Genomic DNA, 24,309 nt, shown 5'->3' on the forward strand with positions numbered 1-24,309 from the left:
AGACTCGGAAATTTAAATTAGAACAGGAAGGAGGACAGGTTGTTCTGCAGCTATTAGTAGATATATCATAAAGGAAATCGAACTACATATATAAGGTGGCGCGGTGGCATGCATTTCGTGTTAGAATTATGGTGCGAGTTGTAGGCCGCGTGTTCGTTGTGCCCGTGATGACAGCACTCCTGACACTATTCGTCGATCAAGTAAGAACGACGATGAAGAACCGTTTTAATGATGCAGCTCTCGTAAACCGCTGCAGCATGCTATAGCTCTGTAGAATGTTAGCGCATATCTTGTGTACCAGTGTCTCCTTGTTCTATTCTGCTTGACCTGAGGTCGATCAATACATCGGTTTTACGCACGGCTCGTCCGTGCCTAGGGCCTATACAATGAACTCTTGTTCGTTGTGTTTCTCATTCATGCGTAAGTCTTTCCTACATTCGCTTTTTTTTATGACAACTTAAAATGTTATATTTTTCTCCATCGAACCGACACAGTGTACGACTAATTGTTGCATCGTGTACTTCCTCGCGGCGGATATAATTCTTTGTAGTCGGATGATCTCTGACGGGTACGAGAGTATTGATGGAATTTTGGTATAGCAAGTATCGTGACACTTTTCATTAACAATTCGGAATTTTTTCGAAATATTTAGTTCTCTTCATTTATTAACTGATTCCTCATTTATAGAGAACATTACACAAAATATTTAGAAACATTCGCATGTGTAACATTTAGATGTAATAGATGTCTTTCAAATCTAAATTCAATTTAACCTTTTTTTTTATTAAATAACAGTTATCTTTTTTTCATTCATATTTAGGTGTCTTCTAGGCTGTGCAATGGGGGGCACGTGTAAGTCTTTGTATTTTCTATGTTTTAACTTACTTTACATAATCTGTAAAATAAACATGTCACAATTAGCTTGTAATTTTTAGCTGCTCTCCTCCAAAATACTGCTGTTCCGGTGGCTGTTGTTACGTTATATTTCAGCTGCACTCTGTATCAGACATGTTTAATTTCTTGATTTGGACATATTGGTATTTATGGTCAGTGTCTTGTTCCTTGTTTTTATTAATCTTTCCTAAAAAATCATACCTGTTCCAAACATTGTGCTATTAGGGCACCGGTGCTTGTTGGATTGGCTATAGCAGCAGCATGTGGCTGTTGGTTATGGAAGCGCCACCATTCATGTCATCATCGTGCCTGGTCTCCAGAAATAGTAGAAGATTTTACTTCTTCTGACAGAGGATCTTCAGTATCATGGTATTCACCACCACGTTACAGCCGCTCTGGTTCCTTTGTTCAAGCATTACCACCTCCATATAATGAGGTATATTTGTAACATTTATGATATATTTGTTTTGTTCTTGATTCCATATTAATGTACCCAATTTTTAGGTTACAGCCAAACCAAATCTGTACCCACTAGTTATTGGATATGATGAAGGATCTGGTAAAGGAACCTCAGGATTTGTAATGCGTTATTTCAGATCACTCTCACATGCAAGCACGCTAGATTCGTTAGGTTCAAGTTTTATCTGTAATATGGTGAATGAAGCAAATACAATAATTCCACCACCATATTCGTGTAATAATAGCGTTGATGAGTTGTCCGCAGTAGAATGTGCAAGAATGGATAATATAGATGTTGGATCGGTTGTATCATTGGCTAATCATAGGACTACCTCTGACATATCGAGTCTAGCTGCTCAATCTCCGTGTTCACCACCACGGGCTACTAGTCCAACGATAGAGGTATTTATTACATCTGAGTCACACACACACACACACACATGTGTAATTTTCAAAATAATTATATTTGAAATATTCCTTTCAACACTTAATGCTATCTTTCAGTTACGTGAATTGTTAGACAAGATTCAACAACTACCCCAACTACCTGGTGGTGGGCATAGCACTGTTTTGTCTTGTTACCAGAATCGGCCACAAGTTTTATGTACGTCAAATGCAAACGGCTCTACGCAACGGCCTCTAAGTCCAGGGGACATTGGAACATGTAAAACTAGACGAACGCGAGGAAAAATGTATATGCCATTGGGACCTTCAAGTTCGAAGAACAAGACTAAACGATGGATGTCGCGATCAGCGCCAACGACGCCATCAGGCACAATACCAATGTCTTTTTTGCCTGGACAAAGTAGACGACCTTCCGAAACAGATAATAATAATCGGCAAGTAGTTCCTTTGCTTTCGGAACAAGATGAAACGGAGAGCAATAACGTGGATCAGTTGAACGACATTCCATTATTATCCGAACAAGAAGAAGACCGACAGCAAACATGACGTATGGTTTAAACGTGTTTCGGGTTTACGTATTAAGAAAGGAATCTATTCCAGATAATGTCACCCTACATAATCTCTATATTTTTAACATGGCTGGTATACTCTTTATTGCAACTTTGTACGAAAAGTTACTGTGTGTAAAACTTCGGTAATTGATTTCGTCCAAAAACAGATATTGCCTGTGCTCCTAGAAAAGAGAAACGTTTACTGCTGTAACATAATTTTTCGTTTTACAAACAGCAGGTGCCATAGTATCTTTCCCTTTTTCTAGCGAGTCTTTTAAACTGAAGCGGTACGCGATAGAACGATAAATGATAATGTACTCTTTAAGCTCTGTGAAATAGCATATAATTAACTTACAGAACAGTTACAGAAACACGAAGAACATATTACATGAAACGTTACAATGATAGATCTTATTTAGAAGTATTTAAGCCTTACTCGTTGAAATCTTGGTCGAAGTATGTATTTTATACATCGAATTTAATTTCTGCCTAAAAATGGTAATGTGTAAATGTAAGATATAAGTTAAGAAGTTATTTATTGCATCGATAAGTTTTAATCGTATACAGTATACAGTAATACAGTGTCCATCCAAAAGCAGCCAGCCAGAAAGATGTTAAGGACAATATACGAGTTAAAATAGTACGAGTTGAAGTGTGAATGAAACACGGAAGAGTCAAATTTTCACGAGTCGATGTACAATATCAATTCTATTGAACGATAAAAAAAGCTTATGAAAGGAAAGTTATCGCAAGCACAACGATAGCAGAGTATTGATAATTTTAACTGAAATGATAAATATGAAACGAAAGACGTAGAATAATACGCATGTAACGAGGTGAGTGAGATCGATATAAGCGCCGAACAGTTAGGAAGAAACGATAAATCTGCCGTGTCACGAGAATCCCATTCATAATCATAGAATTTAATAAACATTTGTTACAATCATAAACTTTATTCTTAAAGACGTAAATGAGAAATCAGTCACTTTAACTGATGAGTACTACATTCTCATTCACTCACACACCCTGTATCAACATGTATTTTTTTATAAATCGGATACGAAATAAATCCAAGCTTTTACGAAATTGTTGCAACTGTTACCGTTCCCATTGTTACCATTTGAACAACAATTAACGTTATAATAATAAAGATGTTTGAAATATCTTTATACTTTATTAACAATATTTTCCTCAATTTCGTTACGTTATCCTCTAAAAGAAGTATCTAGATCTTTCACTTTACTTTTGGAATGATAACAATCAATACTTTAAGCGATTAACCATAGAACGATTGTAAAGCGCGGGAAAAAATCGAGAATCGATATTTGAAAAACCCAAACAAGGGATCTAACCTCTAATTTAAACGTTAGTTTAAAATGCGTCGTACTCGCATGCTAGTACGGTAGTGTAACATTGCCGATTTATAAGAAAGCCAAACAATGTCTGTAAGTATAAAAAATATCGTTCTTGATATTAAAATTTCGTTTATAAAAAATCCAAATTGTTGGTATTTTACAGACGGCGAAACAGGTAAAGATTCGTTATTTTAATAACATAACCTGCAAGCCGTTCAACTTTATTTATGTTTTTTATAGCAACAAAATACTCACGGAGAACCGAAAGAAAGAAAAAAGAAAGAAAGTATTCTTGATCTTTCAAAATACTTAGAGAAAAATATTAGAGTGAAGTTCGCTGGCGGAAGAGAAGCTGCAGGGATTTTGAAAGGCTATGACCCTCTCCTCAATTTGGTACTGGATAATACAACAGAATACCTGAGAGGTGATTTACATTAATTGTATTTCCTCGTTATATGACTATAGATACTTATTGATGTGTTTGTTCCTTTAGATCCTGATGATCCATACAAATTAAATCAGGATACTCGTATGTTAGGTTTAGTTGTATGTAGGGGTACATCCGTTGTACTTATTTGTCCAGTAGATGGAATGGAATCTATCCAAAATCCTTTTATACAACAAGAAGGTTAAAAACTATTGTCTTTTCTTTGATTATCATCTTTGACAAGAAATTTCTTAAATAATCTGATTTCAATTAATTTTTTATAATGTAATCAAATATAACTTATTTTACATTGTAAACTATGTCAAGACATATAGCAAATAAACATGATTTTCCTACAAAAGTATAAATGTGTGCTCTTTTAAATAAATAATTTAGTAATTTGTCTTTAGTAATAACGTTGCTTTGTACACAACATTAGTATTATTCCATTCCAAATTCATTCCTCAACCAAGGATACTCTTTAGGACAGTCAAAACATGTATGTAAATAGCGATACGATTTAAGAACTCTACTCGGTAATTTGCAACTATTCGGTAAATTGCAAGCGATTTCGAACGGCTGGAATTTTCGCCAGTTACATTGCCACGGTTTAAACGTTTCAATTGCATTTAAAGATGTTGGCTTACGCATCCATTCGATTACCTGATAAGTCGTAATGAAGTAGACGTCGTTCAATCGCAGTACGTCGTCCATAAATTTCTAAAATTGATCGATATGAATAGTAGCTGTGAAATATATTGTCAGAACTATAGTATTTACTTACACTAAATGCGTAAAAGTACGACGGATTTTGGAACCAAGATGCATGAAAATGTAGACCCAGAGGCGCACGGTTGCTAAGGTAATGTTTTTTAAAATTCAGCATCAATATTTTGTATACATCTTCACCTGACAAGTCCGAAGGACACGAATCCATTCTTGCGCAAGTGTATTGCTATTAAAGGCAATTATTTTCTTTATTTTTCTTGCCATTCGTAATATTCTGTACGTTGCGATATACACGCAGTACGACATTATCGAAATAGTATCGTAAATAAAAAAATCGTTCAATATTTGATTATAAAAGCTTACACCTGCCAAAAGTTGATTTATCGGTAGTTCCCAAACACCTGGATACGCACGAGTTGGGCAAAGTTGCTCGAGACCTACGCAATTGTGCGGAGGTCTGTAGTCCAATGTGTAAGGCCACACAGGTACATTGGAAAACGGTGCTAACATGGACGAGTCGTAGACAAATCCAAACTCTGACATCATTAAAAACTGTCGATTCCAACCAACTCGTAAAAATGGTGTTCTCAAACCTATTGCGTCAATTATCGCAGGTCATCTTTAAAACGTCTTTAAAAAGACATAATCAAACTTAATCTTCTTGAAGGAATTATTACTTGCCTTTAATATCTTCTAAACGAACTGCAGCATATTTATTAATAATATTCGCCACTCCGACCATTTCGTCGAACCAGTCCTCGATGGTGGCATTTCTCGACCACCAATCTTCCGGTCCTCGATGCCTACATAATTGAAACCATTAATGCATGTGTTACTTGAGATCATCCGTTCAATTCTAAAAAGAATTTTTACGTGACGGAGTGCGCGGCGATTTCGTGTCCAACGTTCCATAAATATTGCACGTCTCTATAATTAGTATACTGGTGACTGACGTAGAAAGTTCCTCGAATAGGACATCCATTGGGATTTTTTCTATCGTTTGAAAATATTTCTAGAAACAAAAGCAGAAAGTAGATAAGTGATCAACTTTCTCCGGATAAGAGTACATATTCGGTAAAAGAGTATTGCGCCTACTAGAGAAAATCTCAAAATTCTCCGCGTTTACGGCATCATCAAATGTAATTGTTATCATTTGCGGTACCATCGATGTCGTCAAATTTCCAGGAATTTGCGTTCCGTCTTTGGAGCACCAACAATTCGGCAACTGACATCGCTCCGGATTACAAGGTAGCGCGCCATTTGGATCATCTTGAATATCTATGAAATATTATACTTTGTGCATCGGTTGCATTAGAAGCTATGCCAGATATCGAATTGTTAAACGTTTCTTACCGCACCAGCCTTCGTCGGAACCATCTGGACAATCAACGCTTCCGTCACAGAAGTACGTAGCTGGGAAGCAGGTACCATCACCGCAAGCTAAATGTTTCTTTCCGCAATCACCGTCCTCGAGGAGCGGCCTCGGTGGTTGCGACTCTGTAAAACGCTTAAAGAATTTCCAATCACCATCCGATGTGAATCGATAACGCATCCCTTCTATCGTTCAACTACATCTGCGTTCCTTTCTAATCTTACAAAATTTCAAATCATGTGTACCTGACATTACATCGCAGTTGTCGACGTTCGCCTTGAAATCACATACTTGTCTGGAAACATCGAACAGCAACCCCTGAGAGCATCTGAATTCAAACACTTCGTTATCTGCGAATCAATGAAAAAATCCATTGAAATTGCGCGTCGATCTCGCTAACGGTGAAATGTAATATAGTAGTATACAGAATTACCTAAGCAAAGATAATACTTGGCACATTCGGCAGGCGACCAAACATTATGCGCCGGTGCATTGGGATTTCGATAAAACTTGTTATCGTCGATACACGGTGTGTCTTGTGATTTCTCTTTTCCTAGTGACGTGTTCGCTAAAATATACGGAAATTCAATCGAACTGCGACTTTCTGCCAAAACTATCTTCGTTCTGTCTCTTCGGTGAGCTAAATATGCTGAATGGATATAGAACGCGACGCGCACTGCGTATTGTTCCAAATTTGCAACGAAACAACTGGTCTAACTAGCCAACTCTATGTTATAAAACTTTCACGACTCCCTTCGAATCATCGAAACAATCATTCTGGAAGAGAAATCTTGTTATTTGCCCCGATATATTTTCACCGAGTCGCAAAAACGGAAGTGAAACTTCCGGTATACGTCGCGGTTTGACCGCGGAAGCTTATCCGTTTCGAAGGTATTCGATGCTGCATTTGAGAGATAGGAATCTTACGAACACTGGTAGCAATCAAAGATTTTCCCAAGTTGAAATTGTCTCGTTGAATCACGATGGATCAACGTCTAGCGTATAAATCATACAGAAAGCGGGCGATGATCGCGGTCGATCTTGAAATAACAAATGAATCGCGAGACTCACCGGAAAAGAAGAGCGCGAGCAGGAACAGAGAACGCAGCTTCGATTTCATGTCGATCGCTCAGACCGAAACGTTCCGTTTCTCGTTCTTCGTACGAGAGCTCGCACTTTCCAACTGACACCTCCTTCCAGAACCGTGCCTTATATGATGAGTATTCGCTTTGCCCGTTCATCTTCCGCCTCGCTTATTTTCACTAAGTGTAGATCGGGAAATGTAGAACAACGGTTGTGTATGGACTGTACAACTCGCAAATTCATTGCGATTCGATTATCAGACAATTTATATGTAACATACTGTGTCTAGTTTTATTTCCAATATAATGCACGCTGTCGTAAAAGCGAGACCATGGACGCAACGGTCGAAAATTAGAGAAAGCACGAGGAACGATTTTCAACATTTCACGTCTAAACACAGAGAGAAACAGATTTTCTTTGGCGAGCCAAACGAACGATGATGCAATGCTACAATAAATTTATTGTTTTACAATAGACATGTATACATCTCTGTTTAGCTGATCTGTCTTGACGAGCATTGGGATTTCAGAAGGTCGGAGCGTGAAAACACACGTGCTAGGCAACTTTGTCGACGTGGTCAATCTGTTCCAGATGACGATTCTGCTTGCGTACAATTCGGAGATATATTTAAAAGATCTCCCTCTCGCTCCTAATCGCTACTTTGTACTGTAATAGCTGTTCCGTTAGCCTTGAATATCGTAACTTCGCTTAGTTTGTATAAATCAATGTCATGATCAATGTGCATCAACTCGTTAACTTTATCGTTTTAGAAATGGACCATTTATCTCTGTATTTCGTTTCTCTTCCCAAAAAATAAAAGGCTTCTCGCATTACCATAGAACTGTCTGCGTGTAAACTGGAGCATAAATAACACGAATGACGTTTGTCAGACCTGATGTTGACAGGAAGTCCTAATTAACTGTCATCAAAGAACGATATAACTTATGATTTAGCAGAGATGGCAACTTTTCTGATATTTGTGTAATTGTTGCATTGTGTAAGGTAATAATTGCCTTCGGTAGAAAAAGATCAAATCATTATTACCTTATAAACTTATACGATGCAATCATTTCTTCTAGATAGATTGCATTTTGATCATTTATGTAATATGTACATAGATTTTGAATTAATTACGATATTTTCTTATGCCACAGCTTTCACTGGTTAGCTTCAACGATGTAAAAACAGACGAAACCTAAAGAAATATCGTATGATATTGTCAATCGATGAAATTGTCTCGACTAAACAAAGAAAAAGAAGGGAGATAAGCACGAACAAGAGACGGCGACCGATGAAAGCTGGCGAAAGCGATTTACTTTCAGGCAAGTTCGGTGACTGTGTCATGGTGACACCGGCACCGGCACCACCTGAGCCCCTTCTCTGTGTCGTGAGCCGTATTACCATGTCGTCCTTCTCTAAGGAGGGGTACTCTAAACTTAGCTACAACTCGAGGAAACTCGACTCGAATTCAGTGCAAAACCACCATCCTCTCGAATCAGTTTCTTCATAGCTATCTCGCGGTTACCCCTTGTGTCTTCCCTCGCATTCGGACGACAGCAAGATAATCTTGCGTTCTAATTACCTTTATACATCCGATCGATTCGTTTCCGATAAATATATTGCGAGGAAGAAAGTAACGCGCGATCAAAAAGGAAAAAAAGGTGGCGAAAAAAGAGAAATAAGATTGCTACTGACAGAAAGACTTATCGGATAATGGCCTACAGCTGGAACAATCGAGTAGATTTCATTGTAAGATTTCTTTACGGTTAGTACGTGGTTATTTTCGATAGAGTGTGCGTGATCGTACCTTGGCTATTGCACAAATAATGTTATTATTGTCTTTAAGTTGAGAGCATGTTTATCAGAGTGCTGTTATTGTCCAATTATCAATAAAAATATTAATGTGTGATTTCTGTGAAACTGATAGATCCTTGTGGGACTTCCTCCTTTCAGCATCATCACAAAAGGAAAAGTACATAAAATATGTATCGACCATTGATCCCTGTTCAAAGTGAAGTTGTACGTACTAACAGGTTTCTATGTACGGAATATAAAATAAGGAGTTTTGTACTTGAGTTCTAAAAAAACGAAACGGAACGAACAAATAATTCTGTTGGCTTCGAGACTGTCATGCATGTTTAGGATGTAGGTTGACTTTAAAGTATACCATGCCACCTTCGTAACGCCTGCAATTGGTTGATGCCAAATTTAAGCTTAGCTCTAATTTGTTTTATGGAACAATCTGCTTGATCTTTTTCCCAACATTCTGCTTAATAAGTGTCCCGATTGTATGCAAACATCGTATCATTAACACCCTATGACGTTGTAACAATCACAAACTTAATAACATATTACATTATAATGAACTAGTCTATTTACAAAAAATGGTGCGTTCTTCGTTGATCTTAATCGATCCGAATCATAATTCGGAGTTTAACAGACATGGATATTTGATAATTTGGTTCGTAAGAGGTCGTAATAATCGATGTATAAGAGAAAAGTCGATAACACAAAGTCGTAATATCGATACGCGAATAAAATCGATAATTGATTCAATCGAGCGATCGATGAAATTTCGTAACGATTATCCTTTGAATGTAAAATACGAATTAGATCTAACGATGCATCTGGGGGTCGTGCACTTGGTGATGAATGTCGACCTCTGCCAAAAAGTGAAATATTTGGAGCGCATCCAGCTATACAATAACAAGATTTCCTTAAAAATAAATTGGCACCATCCAATTGATTAATTGGCTGCTATACACACATTGGCTTTTATATTTTGCGCCAATATGAACTCGACTAACAATCGGTAATTTTCACAATGTTTACCATATTCAGACACGGATAACAATGGCATATTGGAGAAACACGATTTCGAATGCATGGCTCTTAAGATGACTTTGATCGAGGGAAAAGGAGAATTCAGTTACGGTCGTTATCAGGAAAATCTGCACATTATGCTTTCTTTGTGGGAAGAAATTGCAGAGCTCGCCGACTTCAATAAAGTAAGATCAATAAAATGCTAGATTGCTTCTACCAATATTTCATTTGCATTTTTTTATTCAGGATGGTATTGTAACTATCGAGGAGTTCAAAGAAGCAGTACAAAGAAGTTGCGTCGGACGAAAGTATCAAGATTTCCCACAAGCGATGAAAATGTTTATCGACAGTCATTTTAAAATAGTAGATTTAAATGGTGTGTACATACATAAATCGATTCGTCGTTCATCCAGTTTGTTTGCCATGTATCAGTAATACGTTATTCTTTCGTTTTTAGACGACGGTGTAATCGCTGCCGATGAATTTCGCTATAATTGCGTCACAAGGATTCCCGTAGACAACGTAAATATTTTGGACGAAGCCTACCAAAATCTTCTTAATGTAAGATCATGTTACAAATCACATTGAGGGGTAACGATTTAAAGATCGCCTAATCTTATCTGCTATGTAACCTTTCTGTTGTAATGCATCTATACATAGAACTGCTTTTGATACATTCAATCTGATAAATCTGATCTGAAATTTATTAGTTTGGGGAACATAAGATTATCTTTTAGGAATAGTTTTAGAAAATCTATAAGTAAAATGTATTTTGGCAGTATCGTAGATAAGAAAAGAATTAATAAAGTCACGGATACAATTGAATTAATTTTAAATTTAACATAAAGAACAATAGCTTGACAATTTGCCAAGTTTGATGGTTGTAATTTATTTCCGGTAGTCAACGGAAGCATGTACCAATCATTAAAGGTCTTTGTAGAACAAACTATTATACAATTTCGATTTGATTATACTCTTAATATAAATTAACATTCGCGTAATCCTACAATATTTTATGCTTCCATTAACATAGGAATATAAATGCTACATAGTTCGAAGAACTTCTTCGTTTCTTATCTTGTTCAATAGTTTATTCATTCGCAGGATGATGACCGAAGGCGCGGAGGACTAACTTTATCGCGTTATCAAGAATTGTACGCGCAATTCCTTGGCAACCCGGACGAAAATTGTCCAGCAGTTCATCTGTTTGGTCCTCTGCATGCGATGGATTAACTAAATACATATGTTTCGGAATGAATGACGATTCTCACGTTGCACGTACAAAAGACAATCCTGTTGTATTTAATTATTATTATTAATTTATGTAAGATGTATGATACACAATAAATCCACTATTTTATTGTAAAATCTTTGGTCTATAAGAAATACTTGCCATCACTGTTCTTCCACGCTTGTTAAATCTGTTCTATATAAAGAATACACAAGACACTTGTATTGTACAAACAGAAAAATTTTTATTCATATTACGTGTTAACACAGTATCGTCGTGTTGATCGGACATCTCTTTGGTAGTATCGCCATGCTTTGCTCGTCACAAAAATTTAATACTGAAGATTTTGCAATGATATGTTTATGACATTTTGACATATGAATGAACCCAAGTATAATTTTACATACTTATTGCCAAATTATGGCACCTTTTATTTAACAGTCATAGTACTTCTTTTTCGTTAACCATGTATATATATAGGACATGCCTTTAACTATGCTTGAATACTAATTTGATGTGTAAGGAATACTCAACCGGATTTACAAACATAGATTTATATGAAAGAATATCATTTTACCTGTGTATATACATAGCATAATATCGTAACAATCGCCAACGAATCATCTATTATTTAACTAACGAGATTTTTTGCAACATTGCATTACGTATTCTTTTGTTGTCAGTATAAAAATTGTTATTCGTATACAAATAATTTAGAAAACATGTTCGAGTTCAACTCGCAACAGGAAATATCCACATTTATAAAGGACGTTGATATCGTTTCGATGCAATCAAGCTATCCGAACATTTTTCTATGTTCAACTTCTCATATGAAAAAGCAATACTGTTTAAATTTGTTATAGATATTGAGCAGAAACGTACAACTCTTAGGAGACACTTTACACCGATGAAGCACGCAAAAGAAATTAAGCACTAATACGACTATATCATTTAACTTCTAGTAATAAGGCTAACTACCTGTTTTTTCCATTTATCGAATGTCTTAATTACGTAGAATTAATTAGGCAAATTGTAAGAACGAAACGTACTAAAACCAAGTGGCTACTGCATAGTAAAAAATAATAATTTGTCATTGCCTTTTCCTTTCAGTACTTAGATATTTGCTGTGACTTGTTTAATATTACCCATATCCAATAAGATTGCAGACAAAACAAAATCAAATAAAAAACTTTGCTTAAAATATTTATCGGTTATAAAAAGAAAAGAAAAATAAAGGGAATACGAAATAGTTTCCGGATGCTTGGTTTGAACTAAAAACATATTTTTGGAAACTGTTACTAATATCAACCATATATAAGAAACAACGAGTACTTATCGCTTATATGGAAAGAAAATCAGGGTAAAATGTACTCCGATATGGATGCCGCACGAATTTTAAGCTGTTAATCTAAATCTACTTACGTTGAGAATTACGGCTTACATATATGTATATATAATTCTCTAACGATTTATACAATACGAAATTCAAATTTGTACATATTCGATATTTCATCTCAATTATGGACGGTTAATATTTTTAGATGAAATTTCGAGTCATATTATGCAAAGTATTCGAAAAGATATTAAAAGGAATACGCTGTTTATATTAGATCTTTTGATATGATATACAAATCTTACCGTCGAATTGGTTTATTCGAAACCTGCATTATACGACACCTATATCGGAACCTAATATTACCTCGCAATGACAAAATGCACAAATAGAGATAAAGCACGATAAAAATGCAGGTACATTTACCATTTGCCAAGCAACACAGATTTACGCATTTCCACTGAAAAAATACCGGAAAACATAAAATTAAGATTAATTAAAATCATATTACAATATCTCTTGACACTTCCAATTGATTTGATCAATTGCACCATTTCAGATATTATACCCATAAATCTTAAAGCTTTAGAAATAGAATGATGTAAAATTATGAAACGTTCTTTTATAATTAAATATCTTAAATATAACACAATCTTATTATGTTAATAGTAACAACAAGATACGAAATTTTTCTTCCTAGTTACGAAATATACCAGACGTGAACTTCATAGTTCGCATCGATTACATGATTCTCAATCACCATTCAGACGCAAATCTAATGAACTTTAAAAAAAGAAAAAATTATTGATCATACATATATAGTAAAAATAATTCTGTATTATACAAACAGATTATGTTCAGTCTCTCTAAGTATAAAAGTCATTTTATGAGTTAATTCGGATAACGATTAATGCTAAAAAGTCACTTGATGTAACTGCTCTATGGAGTTCACACTGGCGTAGGAAGTGGTTGGGTACTGATTGTTGTCATTTTGGAGTAAAGGAGAGTCAGGCCCACACACTTGACTCCTAGATTCGTTTCTAGCCCTGCTGGCACATTCGTGGGCTTTTCTACGCCCTCGGCGCGACATCACGCCTGCAAATAATAATAAAAAATAGACATAACTTGAGTCTTCAATTCGATATCCATTATATATCGTAGCTGACTAAAAGCATGTTAAACAAATAAATTACGATACAAATAATATTTAACAGAAAAAGAGAACAAAAATAATGATATGTTTGAAAAGGAGGAAGACATGAGATCTATTCACCAGTGGCAATACATCTTTCCATCTTTCCATATCCCTCTTTTAAATGATATTGCAAAATAACTTAACACGATCAAAAAGCTAACAACTACTTCCATCGCCAATTATATTTATGTAATTAAATCAGATTACCAATAGCATTCGTGATATGTACTTCATTTTATAATACACGCAATGGCAATTATACCACAAGAGCATTCGTGAAACGCATGAAATAGAAAAGAGGAGTTTTGCAACTAATTTATAGTTATTGAAACAATGAAAGGAAAATTACGTTAACAAAGCAGTATACTTTCGTAGAAATCGATAGATATATATATCCCATCCCACACTCATCGACATACACAGATTGCGTCGTAATAAAGAAATCTCAGAAAGAAGCTTATAGTATTTGCACTTTTGAGTATCTGTTAAGTAAGTGCACCAAATACCATTCGATGTGTCAGAAATATTTACAATACTAGTTTGACGTAACCATAACTAAATACTGTTTTTATAGACTAATTTTGAAATAAAGCCGGGTGTTGCATAAAGCTGTGTTGAATATCACGTCGAACAAAGATAGAAATATTGTAATGATACGAAAGAAAGTGTAAATATATGTGTATCCTGCGTACCTATCTTTCATATTCAAGCACTCTGAACGTAGGTGTGCTTGTGGTGGGTGTGGGAGGAGAATTGAGTTTGCTTACGCGATGATTCAAGGAAGTCTCCTGTACGTTGTCCAGATTTCCTTGCATTGCTCTCTTGTGATTTGCTAACTTTTCTCTGTTCATTGGTGTGCCTAGAACCACCAGAAGCCATGACCAAAGCTCTCTTAAGTTGTTACTGTACTATTTTTTTTTAGTTCTTTCGAATAGAAATTACTAGAAGGTCGCCAATACTTAAAGACAAATGTCTAAGTTGGCATGCGAACGAAAACAAATATGTACAAATGTTAATAGTGAAGCAAAAAGATGTAAGGGACCATATACTTTGTCTGCAGAGCACAACTTTCTTGTATGTCGATTGTACTTCCTAATGTCTAGGGATATGAAAATTAAACTTATTTTTTACTATGTTAAGTGGCACTGGTGTTTTAAGGAATTTAATTTGATTTATATGGAAATTTGATTTTAATGCGAGAATATGATAATAAAACCATAACTAATAAATCAATCTTACCAATGTAACTTAATAATACTGGCAGGAATATTAAACCATGTGCAGCTCCAAACAACACAATACCCAGGTACATTCTGAAGTAGAATACCTGAAGATTTTTTTAACAATAACATTAGTTTTATTATAAAACAGGAATAATATATATATATAAGGACAACAGAAATAAACGTAATTATTAAAACCTACCTTAAAGATTTGACTTCTAGCAAAACCGAGTACTATAATTCCACCAAACTTCGTAAGAGTGATACCACTAAAAATTGAACTTCCCATATTTGTCAATGCATCAGCAACCCTTTCAACACGTGTTGTTTTTACTGATACTGAGAAGGAGTGTACCAAATGACTACAAAATTCAACGGCAATACCAACAGCCTGCAGAAGAAGTACATTGTTTACTTTCCTAATGACATTCTATGTTTAAAATCTGAAATTCGATATGCTTACCATAACAAGATTAACGAGAGATACTGCATTTAATGTTATGTGCCACCAATACATTAAACCACCAATATTAACGACAATCATCATAATGGTTATTACAACAATAACAGAGGAAAATATGTCCAATCCCATCAAAAGGAAAGTTACCACAAAAATAGCAATTAAGGATATCCCTATACTATATAACGTGTCTGGCCACATTGTTAAGTACTGCTCGTAAAAAACATAAAATATGCTGTATGGAAACACCTCAACAGTTGAACTGTCACCGATACTCTTTAAATAATTGTTAATCGTCTCTGTTATATTTGCTGATATAGCTCTTGCAGCTCTCATCGATTCGTAATAATCGGCAGATGTTTTTAATATAGTATGGTAAGCCATAAAATAGGACGCCCCGACTTTCGACAGGCCTGTTTCAAGGTCAGTAACATAGTTAACACCGTGACCATAAGCAGCATGACCTGCTTTAGCGCACATTTCATCAGGATTATCTTGCAAGAAAAATGATACATATCGTTCAAAGTCTGTTGGTATAGGTCTTCCAATATTATTTGTGGTGATATTACACGAAGAGCAATATTTACTAGATCCTGAAAATATAAAATATATATTATCGTTTTCTTTCCAATATTATGAGATATTACAAGAAAATTCAATTTTATACCTGTATGCGGACAGAAAGAATCATTTGAAACAAAATATTTGCAACACATCGACAATTGAGACCAATCGATATAATCATCTAGCCACGATGATGCAGGTTTTGCTATGTATGTCCTAAATAGGCAGTTATTTTAATAAGTCTGTTTTATGATTCGATACAATATAATTTATACAATAAATGTAACAATTACCTATTTGATTGTTTTGATGCTATAAATATTTGAGTCGATACCGAATCGTTATTACAATATTGACCGCCACATACAAGATTCTGTATATCTTTGTTAGAATAATTTAATCCTTCTTTTACAACAAAGTACATTGGTGGCCCAATAGATAAGTAACTATTTAAAAACTTGAAAAGGAAAGAAGAAAATATTATAACCATTTCTTAAGTATTTGTGTTTTTCATTGGTGTAAATATTATATTACTTACTTTGAAATATTTCAAGACGAAACTATCTTCAGGCATAGAAAGTTCCTGATCTAGACCAATTTCAATGTGCGGAACAACCGCAATGCTTGAACAAATCCATCCAAAAAATACTATCATAACAAATGCACGCACCCATTTTTTCAACAATAGTGGAACATACACAACTTTGAAAAGTTTATACAAAATTCCGTTTACTACTTCCTCCCCGTCGTCTTTCTTCGATCCACGAATAAAACAACATACATCAAGTTTGTTGTTCTAAAAAATATATAAAAATGTCAATTATATTAAACTTTTGTTATGGGATATATACTATTCAATTTTATTAATACATACTGCTTGACGAACGGTATCTAGTGCTAATAAGCTAACAAAACAGGTTACTTGTAGCACAAAATCTACCAATAATGCCATACCGGCATATAGAGCAAAAGCTTTAACGGCAGGCATATCAGATAATCCACCTAAAGGAACATAATATTTTCAGCATATTATACTCGACGTTCCTTAATTCATACTTAATACATGTGAATCTTTTCAATACTTACCAAGGAAGAAACAACAACTTTCTGACACACTAGTAAGCAACATGCTTGGTCCCACTTGACCGAGAATACGACCGATATGTTCAGGTATTGATTCATTAGGACGACGAGTTTCCCTTTGATGTGTTTGAACAAGTATGAAAATATTGTCTACTCCAACAGCAAGGACAAGGAATGGTATTACTTCAATAATAATGAGCGTAGCCGGAATGCCAACAAAACCAAATAAACCAACAGAACAAACAACAGAGGCCAATACCAAAAGTACACCACCAAGGCCAAGAGTAATTTTAGAATCAATCTAAAAATAAAGAAGTAAATGTTAGATATATATCGGTAAAATAAATATGCGATACCATATCTGATTTTGAATTTTTTTCTTTTGTCATTTTTACCAAAAGTCGACTGCAATTTTTTATCTGCCCAAGAGAAATCGCAATATATGCAAACATAATAATATATGAGACAAGAATAGTTAAAACATCTGATTGAGATTCACGATTCAATTCATCTTCTATTGAACGCTCTGAAGTAAAAGCAATATCCATAAATGCTGGTTTCTTTGTTGCTATCCAATTTTTCATAAATTTGACGTAACTAAAATTACAATATCACTTACTTAAATAATGAAGAATAAACATTTAAATATTCTTTTTCATTCTATGTAATTTAGTCACCTCATTTCCCATTCCATTGCTGGATGTAACTTGGATTTATTATGATAATTATTTACTAGTATAGATAAAATTACTGCTGTGGCTTTCTCATATGAAGGATTCTGGAGATCTTGACCTGGTGATAAAAATCCCCCAACTGCAATTGCTGGTTCCACAGGACCACCATACGGTGCCAGACATTCAGGATTATATGCGTTTCTGAGAATAAAATATAATAAAAAATTGTTGGCAAAGAGATATATATCTTAATACTAGTATGATGCTCTATAATCAAATTAGCTTACTGCGAACAAACTCTGAAGTGATCTAAATAATTTACTGTAAAATTATCATCATCCACAGTAGTGTAATCGAAAGCTTCTACACTGTCTTGCCAATATCCCCAAATACTTTGAATGACACATTGTGATACTGTTGGCGGTCCCGTAAACGAATTGGTTAATGGAGCAAAACATATATTTGCTAAAGTATAATTATTTGGAGTTGTTATCTTCTTTATTTCTTCTTGTAATTTGTAGACAGTTTTGAGGAAGGTATCATTAAATACAGGACCAAAGATAACTGGACCATTGGATGTATTATGTACAATCTAAAAATAATTGATATAGCTGTATGTCTTCTATATATTGCTAAAAAATAATTTTATTCTACCAGTGATCAAAACTTACGTTCGGCAAACCAATTGATGTTATAATTATTTGTTCAGTTCTATAGAATGGTTCAAAATGTTGATCGAAATATTCTTTTTCAATTCGTGATCGAGATTGTGGAGCAGCCCATAATTCAACCGGATCAGTGGTAACGTGTATATATTTTATTCCATGTCCCAAACTAATGATAAATAAAAAACCAACGAAAAGGACAAACCACGGTCGTGACGCGCATGCTAAAGAAAGAAATTGAATACTTCTAACTGTTATTGAAATATAATACTTTTGTAACATTATCTAATGAAATGATCACATACCTGTACCCCACCAACAAAAGAATTCTGCTAACAGTTTGTCGGTGCCTGCACCTAATCTTTCGATGAATGTTGATTGTTCTTCATCGTCGAATCCGCTCGGCAAATCATCTGCAGATATCACACCTATAAAATTTTTTGCGTTACGGAAAAGAGCATATTGTAATGTATATGTCCAAAAAGTGCTGCAGTAAGTGAAATAAATTGTAAATAGTGTGCTGTAAACAGATACATTAAGCAAACTATTCATTCAGTTGTACAGAATAAAAATGTTGCAACGAAAATGTTGAAATATCATATAAATTTTGTACTAAAACAATATAAAATAGAAATAATTAATATAAAAATAGAAAAAAACAAACAATAATTGGTTCAGTTCAACAACTTAAAATTTTAAATATCAAATATATTGCAGGCAACCATAATGTTTTGAATACTTCTATTAAAGAATGTAGAACATCAAAAGTGTAAAATATAAAATTAAATAAATGTAAAAATATAGAAACATTTTAAATTTAACTTATTCCGTATGATAAATAAAATGAATATTAATTATGGAAGTATAAAAGTTCCTAGTAAATACCATATATGCTTTGAATCGAAATATTATGCAATGTTTACAACAGTGATATAACAAATATTTAATAAACTGATTTACTTATTCTGTTCACTAATTTTAGAATATGTTCCCACAACATACTGCATACATTTTGAGAAACATTAATATGGAGAAATTTGGAAATACTTTAATGATGACAATACATAGTAACAATACATAAGTAAGAAATAAAGGGAAAGTTCTTTACTCAGGAAAATGACGAAGCACAAATGATGAGGATGATAACCAAGCATAATACCATAACAACAAAACGATATACAGTAATGAAAAAGAAATTAAGGATCAAGCACAAGTCCACATATTGAAGATACACTTGATAGGAACGTACTGGAACGTTTAGATTGAAGTGGGCTGTCTTCCTGGTCTGCGGCGAGAGCAATACGAGCACCATCTCCTGGGTGGTGTAACCCTGCGGCTAGGCGTCTACCCACCTGCCTTCCTACTTCCTCACCTCGTGCAACTATACATATACGCACACCATACATACAACTGATGATTCTAAATCAAATCTTTTCAATTTCATACAATTATCTTATTTATTCATGATGCTATATTTGTCATGAGAAATGAATAATAAAAATAGTTGATATTTTTATTTCTACCGTTCATTGTAATATAAGCATCTGCCAATGAAACAATGAGTGTCAAAATGTTTTGATGTTATTTTTAATATTGTTTTAATTGTCATATATATCTGCTCCTCCACAATTATAAATTATTAATCGAGGGAAAAAATAAAAAAAAATGTTCATCAAACCAAGCATAGTGCAAAATTTATAAAATAAATTCTTAAACCACAACCAAAGAATAAGATAATACAGAAGAAACACAGCAATAAAAATAATCCTGTATCAAGGAGAAAGGTCAATGATATGGATTAAATATTAAGATAATTTGAACTGAAGTGTACTTGTTCTCTTTAAAACAATGTAAGTGACAATTACATACAAAATTAGTCACTAATGCAAGGTAAAAACAGTATTGTGTAAACTATTATTGAATAAAATATGGTACAGAGTTTGAGGGATAAAAGTGCATTTCACACTGCAATTTCCATAATACAATAAATTTAGCAATTTCCTTCACAAATATACAAAGAATGAGATGTTTTTTTTCTGAATAAATATCTTTAAACAATAAATGAAGTTTCTTACCAATTTGTTTTCTATTATTGAAGCATACAATGGATAAGATGAAAAGAGCTGAACCACACACAAAAGTAATGATCATCATTACAGCATAGCCATCATAGCCAAAAATGGTGAAAGGTGTTGGTAAGGGAGGTGGTGATGGTGGTACTGGACAACTGGCTTCGCAGTCTACACAACTGCATGCTGGAGTATTTTTCTACACATACAGAACATATTCAGTTAATTTCATTAATTCAGAGAAAAGGTCAAATTACAAATTCTTTAAAAAATGTTCATGTTTGTAGTTTGATTTATACTAACTTCATAATTTAATTAATATGTATTTGTATAGTATACATCATATATCATATAGATATAGTATATGAAAACCAATTAAACTTAATTTATTTATAGCTAATTAAATTATATTATAGTTAATTACAAATACTTACATTTAATGCTTTACTGCAAGGAGTAATTTTAGGGTCTACAGGAATAAATGAACCTACAGGTTCATCAGTATTTTTATATGTAATTTGAAATGGTACATATTGATTGTTTGCTGCATCACCCATATAATGGAACCATTTTAATGTGGTACATCTACTAGCTCCCCATATGCCACACATTAAATCCATTGCTAATTGTCCAGTGCTAGGTACTGATACTTTGTTACAGGAATTAAATGTACCTTCCAAATACTTATTTGTTATATATATATCTATGCCATTGACATATTTTACATCTAAAAAAAAATTATATATTATTATTCAATACATGTTACAGTGACTTTATATTTACAGAAACATTGTTAAATAATCAAATTACTTTTCTCTGTTTGTATTTCTGTAACGTTGATAAACTTGCTTTGTACTGTGCTACAAGTAAATTCACAGAAATGCTTTACTAAATTATCCAAACAGCTAGGACATCTGTTTAAAAAATTAGATGCTAGCTTAATATTTTGATCCATTGTTTTTAACTGATTTGTATCGCAGCAGGTATTAATCCCATTTCCAGAATCAATCATTAAATGAGGGCAATTTTTAGCTAATAGTTTTTGACCTTCATTATCCAATAACTTAGCTGGTCCTGTATAAGGGCAATTCTTTTTGTGCATATATATGTCTGTGTAACATTCTCCATACCAAATACACTGACCATCTTGTGTTGCAGATACCTATTGACAAATATTAAACAACTTTTCTTTTAACAAAATACATTTTAAAATACATTTTAAATATTGCTTCAAAATGTATTTCTAATTTCTTGATAGTTAAAGCAAAAATATTAATCGAAAACATATCAATTTAAATTATTTAAATTTTTCAATTCAATCTAATTTTTATTGAATTTAAATTATTCCGTTAACTATACAATATTAATAAGTAATGAATCACTGCCATGAAAGCAGTATGAGATCATGCATAAAGATATTGAAATTCTTTCATAGTGCAATCATTTGATAAGAGATAGGACTATTATTAAGTATAAAGTTATTATGTGTTGTAAATTAATCATCCTAATTACATTACATTGATAAAGAAATAAAGTATCTGTTTATCTACTCTCTTGCATTTACAAATCATTATTCCTTATTTACTTATCATATCTTTTATTATAACAAATGATAACAAAAATAAACTATTACCTTGTTTCAACTCATGATTCATTTTTCAAGAAATTGCTTTTTATCAGAAAATATATTTATACAATTTGAGGTCTTAAATAACATTTTTCGAAGCACACAAACATTTTGTAAAAAGTTAATGTAAACAAAAAGTATGACGTTAATCTAGAAAGAAAATTTTGTGAATTCTTTTAAACAGGAACATTGATTTTAAAATAAGAGCAGTTAAAAAGATCTGCATTGATCTCATCACGGCAAATAAAGATCAAGTGACATCAGTTAATGTCCCCTTAACGCATAAGGCAAAGGTATAATTAAATTTAATGGACTTCTTTGGACAAATGCAACAGCCGCGGCGACGATATCAACGGCAAATTTTCACGAGGATAGGCCGAGATGACGTCACGAATGAGAGATGTTTTACGATACCAGGGTGTGGTATAGACGATGAATTATTTGTACGATATTCATAACGTCGTAATTTTGTGATTAATTAACTTACTGCGTTAATAAGATTCCAAGCACCTAGCACAAAGATTATCACGTTTAGACGTAACATGCTAGCGTCTGTCAAAGTTCGACGGTGGCCTCGGTAAAACACGTAAAACCAATACATAACCCGCTTACAAACACAGTCGATATCGAACGATTACTTTAAACTGTATTTTAATGTCAACACGTAGTTTTGTTAGGATTGCTTATTGCCTGTATTATTCATATTGGTACATTTTATGTTGCTGTCCAAAACAGTCTACAAAGATACATAGGCGGCGAACGATCACGTTTCACTGAACGAACGACGCGACTAGAACTGCGCTCTACCAGTGGCACGCAGCACGCAAAGACGCAGCATGATGGCGACATTGGTAATCACAATCCTAAATGCATCGAATGATCCAGGGCCGTTCGGCTATTCTCGGTGTTGTTCGGCTCCCGCTTCAATTTCTCAGGAATGTTTACTCGAAACACGATACATATTCTTAAACTGCAAAATCATACGAAATATAGAAAACTAAGCGACTTATTTTTTGATCCCTGAACTTATTGATAGAGGAAGGTCATAACTATAGTCACGAATAAAGATCATAATTAAGTGACCTCTGATTAATAACTACATATAATCGTCAATCAGTAAATGTCAGTTCCTCGAACTCTATATAGTATAAAATGCTTAACACCTGAATGTACGTTATCTAATTTCACTACAAATTATCAGTGGTATTCATAGATATTATGTATAAATTAATACAAATTAATTCCGGCTAACAGCTAGTTCACGTAAATAAACATTAAAATCGACTGAACTTCACTTTTTTTCTATACTATTACTACAATTAACAAATTGAAAAACATTGTAGAACTTATTATTGCCATTATTACTATCTGCTATCATCGTTCGTACTGTAATTAAATTTTGTATCAATATACATATGTAATATTATAACACATCTATTTGTTGCGTAATTGTTATAGAACTGAAATGAAATATCGGAATGGGTTTCTAGAAGTTTACCATTCCTCATAAATCGATTTATAATACATTACTTGCTTGTATTTCGACGCATTACCACCTAAATCAATTCGAATGTATTCTAGCCTTGGGGCAAAGACTCTTTCAATCGTTACTATGGATTTATTCGTCGCAACAAGATAAAAATCTCGAAACGTAAGAACATTAGAATTTTCGTAGAAACGAGAAATGCTTTCAAAATTCAATTTGCACATTGTTTGTACGTTGTGATCTAGGTCACGGTTAAATAATAAATTAACATGCACAATGCATTCGCAATGTATTGTGAAAGTTGAAGCTTAAGAATCAAATTTTCATATTAACATGATTGGAATAATATATGATAAATTGATTTTACATTTTGAAAATTGACAATAATTGGTAAACTAACTACTAAAAATTGAATTAGAACCTATACTGCAATATACTATGAAAGAACATCTTCGAGATTTTTGAATCCAGATGATGTGCATTTCGTGACAGATAATAGACTGTTCCTTAGCCATGTATGTACATATATTCAGGGAAACGTTAATTTGGACAGCAACCGGACGTTCAGCATCATTCTTTGCATCGGTCTTTCGTAATACAT

At 33.7% G+C, this 24,309-nt stretch overlaps 5 protein-coding genes and 1 long non-coding RNA gene across 21 annotated transcripts; 4 read left to right on the forward strand and 2 right to left on the reverse strand.

Moving 5' to 3' along the window:
- Positions 1–60: 60 nt before the first annotated feature.
- LOC126917141 (uncharacterized) lies at positions 61–3,395 on the forward strand. Of its 6 annotated transcripts, none has more exons than XM_050723699.1 (7): positions 107–420; positions 495–598; positions 821–852; positions 936–1,046; positions 1,120–1,330; positions 1,399–1,755; positions 1,858–3,395. In XM_050723699.1, exons 4-7 carry the CDS (start codon positions 1,009–1,011, stop codon positions 2,302–2,304), a joined length of 1,053 nt encoding a protein of 350 aa, XP_050579656.1. In that variant the 5' UTR covers positions 107–420; positions 495–598; positions 821–852; positions 936–1,008; the 3' UTR covers positions 2,305–3,395. The 6 variants fall into 6 exon arrangements, with proteins under 6 accessions (XP_050579652.1, XP_050579656.1, XP_050579657.1 ...); XM_050723700.1 differs by having other exon boundaries at positions 495–568; XM_050723695.1 differs by lacking the exon at positions 495–598 and having other exon boundaries at positions 61–200.
- On the reverse strand, positions 2,636–8,617 carry LOC126917134 (chitin deacetylase 1). Its single transcript, XM_050723682.1, has 10 exons — positions 7,264–8,617; positions 6,626–6,760; positions 6,438–6,542; positions 6,174–6,317; positions 5,916–6,098; positions 5,694–5,832; positions 5,502–5,623; positions 5,184–5,413; positions 4,876–5,046; positions 2,636–4,811 (listed from the first exon to the last, which is right to left on the reverse strand). Exons 1-10 carry the CDS (start codon positions 7,310–7,312, stop codon positions 4,533–4,535), a joined length of 1,557 nt encoding a protein of 518 aa, XP_050579639.1. The 5' UTR covers positions 7,313–8,617; the 3' UTR covers positions 2,636–4,532.
- LOC126917161 (U6 snRNA-associated Sm-like protein LSm7) lies at positions 3,617–4,459 on the forward strand. Of its 2 annotated transcripts, XM_050723751.1 has the most exons (4): positions 3,617–3,754; positions 3,828–3,839; positions 3,905–4,088; positions 4,158–4,459. In XM_050723751.1, exons 1-4 carry the CDS (start codon positions 3,749–3,751, stop codon positions 4,295–4,297), a joined length of 342 nt encoding a protein of 113 aa, XP_050579708.1. In that variant the 5' UTR covers positions 3,617–3,748; the 3' UTR covers positions 4,298–4,459. The 2 variants fall into 2 exon arrangements, with proteins under 2 accessions (XP_050579708.1, XP_050579709.1); XM_050723752.1 differs by lacking the exon at positions 3,828–3,839.
- A 114-nt stretch (positions 8,618–8,731) lies between the features above and the next one.
- On the forward strand, positions 8,732–12,564 carry LOC126917158 (sarcoplasmic calcium-binding protein, alpha chain). 5 transcript variants are annotated; one of them, XM_050723741.1, is made up of 6 exons: positions 8,732–9,040; positions 9,203–9,420; positions 10,117–10,283; positions 10,345–10,474; positions 10,556–10,659; positions 11,203–12,564. In XM_050723741.1, the coding sequence occupies exons 3-6, from the start codon at positions 10,161–10,163 to the stop codon at positions 11,329–11,331; spliced, it is 486 nt and encodes a 161-aa protein (XP_050579698.1). In that variant the 5' UTR covers positions 8,732–9,040; positions 9,203–9,420; positions 10,117–10,160; the 3' UTR covers positions 11,332–12,564. The 5 variants fall into 5 exon arrangements, with proteins under 5 accessions (XP_050579698.1, XP_050579699.1, XP_050579700.1 ...); XM_050723742.1 differs by having other exon boundaries at positions 9,203–9,294; XM_050723743.1 differs by having other exon boundaries at positions 9,229–9,294.
- On the reverse strand, positions 11,549–23,085 carry LOC126917110 (NPC intracellular cholesterol transporter 1). 6 transcript variants are annotated; one of them, XM_050723599.1, is made up of 20 exons: positions 22,710–23,085; positions 21,406–21,757; positions 21,030–21,322; positions 20,602–20,794; positions 19,776–19,907; positions 18,832–18,954; positions 18,533–18,750; positions 18,149–18,453; positions 17,865–18,062; positions 17,583–17,784; positions 17,191–17,488; positions 16,979–17,106; positions 16,643–16,900; positions 16,398–16,561; positions 16,208–16,320; positions 15,544–16,133; positions 15,283–15,471; positions 15,097–15,184; positions 14,625–14,716; positions 13,667–13,757 (listed from the first exon to the last, which is right to left on the reverse strand). In XM_050723599.1, the coding sequence occupies exons 1-20, from the start codon at positions 22,821–22,823 to the stop codon at positions 13,752–13,754; spliced, it is 4,056 nt and encodes a 1,351-aa protein (XP_050579556.1). In that variant the 5' UTR covers positions 22,824–23,085; the 3' UTR covers positions 13,667–13,751. The 6 variants fall into 6 exon arrangements, with proteins under 6 accessions (XP_050579555.1, XP_050579552.1, XP_050579558.1 ...); XM_050723596.1 differs by having other exon boundaries at positions 14,550–14,716; XM_050723598.1 differs by lacking the exon at positions 14,625–14,716 and having other exon boundaries at positions 11,549–13,757; positions 18,832–18,939.
- LOC126917171 (uncharacterized) lies at positions 18,881–19,811 on the forward strand. Its single transcript, XR_007710876.1, has 2 exons — positions 18,881–19,018; positions 19,509–19,811. It is a non-coding gene; the product is annotated as an uncharacterized LOC126917171 (long non-coding RNA).
- Positions 23,086–24,309: the final 1,224 nt, after the last annotated feature.

Source organism: Bombus affinis, chromosome 6 (genome assembly GCF_024516045.1).
Source record: "Bombus affinis isolate iyBomAffi1 chromosome 6, iyBomAffi1.2, whole genome shotgun sequence".
NCBI lineage: Eukaryota > Metazoa > Arthropoda > Insecta > Hymenoptera > Apidae > Bombus > Bombus affinis.

What these genes read in the sequence shown, in the direction of transcription:
- LOC126917110 (XM_050723595.1), bottom strand. Translation starts at nt 22,823, where the DNA reads ATGTATTGGTTTTACGTGTTTTACCGAGGCCACCGTCGAACTTTGACA. An exon ending in ACTTCAATCTAAACGTTCCA is followed by an intron (nt 18,955 to 19,775) that starts GTACGTTCCTAT and finishes AAAATTTTATAG; the next exon opens with GTGTGATATCTGCAGATGAT. An exon ending in GCAATGGAATGGGAAATGAG is followed by an intron (nt 17,785 to 17,864) that starts GTGACTAAATTA and finishes TTGTAATTTTAG; the next exon opens with TTACGTCAAATTTATGAAAA.
- LOC126917141 (XM_050723695.1), top strand. Translation starts at nt 129, where the DNA reads ATGGTGCGAGTTGTAGGCCGCGTGTTCGTTGTGCCCGTGATGACAGCA. An exon ending in TGACACTATTCGTCGATCAA is followed by an intron (nt 201 to 820) that starts GTAAGAACGACG and finishes ATTCATATTTAG; the next exon opens with GTGTCTTCTAGGCTGTGCAA. An exon ending in TACCACCTCCATATAATGAG is followed by an intron (nt 1,331 to 1,398) that starts GTATATTTGTAA and finishes CCCAATTTTTAG; the next exon opens with GTTACAGCCAAACCAAATCT.
- LOC126917134 (XM_050723682.1), bottom strand. Translation starts at nt 7,312, where the DNA reads ATGAAATCGAAGCTGCGTTCTCTGTTCCTGCTCGCGCTCTTCTTTTCC. An exon ending in CAAGTATTATCTTTGCTTAG is followed by an intron (nt 6,543 to 6,625) that starts GTAATTCTGTAT and finishes ATTGATTCGCAG; the next exon opens with ATAACGAAGTGTTTGAATTC. An exon ending in TTCCGACGAAGGCTGGTGCG is followed by an intron (nt 6,099 to 6,173) that starts GTAAGAAACGTT and finishes AATATTTCATAG; the next exon opens with ATATTCAAGATGATCCAAAT.
- LOC126917158 (XM_050723740.1), top strand. Translation starts at nt 8,989, where the DNA reads ATGGCCTACAGCTGGAACAATCGAGTAGATTTCATTGTAAGATTTCTT. An exon ending in CATTGTAAGATTTCTTTACG is followed by an intron (nt 9,041 to 10,116) that starts GTTAGTACGTGG and finishes TACCATATTCAG; the next exon opens with ACACGGATAACAATGGCATA. An exon ending in CCTACCAAAATCTTCTTAAT is followed by an intron (nt 10,660 to 11,202) that starts GTAAGATCATGT and finishes ATTCATTCGCAG; the next exon opens with GATGATGACCGAAGGCGCGG.
- LOC126917161 (XM_050723751.1), top strand. An exon ending in TACAACAGAATACCTGAGAG is followed by an intron (nt 4,089 to 4,157) that starts GTGATTTACATT and finishes TTGTTCCTTTAG; the next exon opens with ATCCTGATGATCCATACAAA.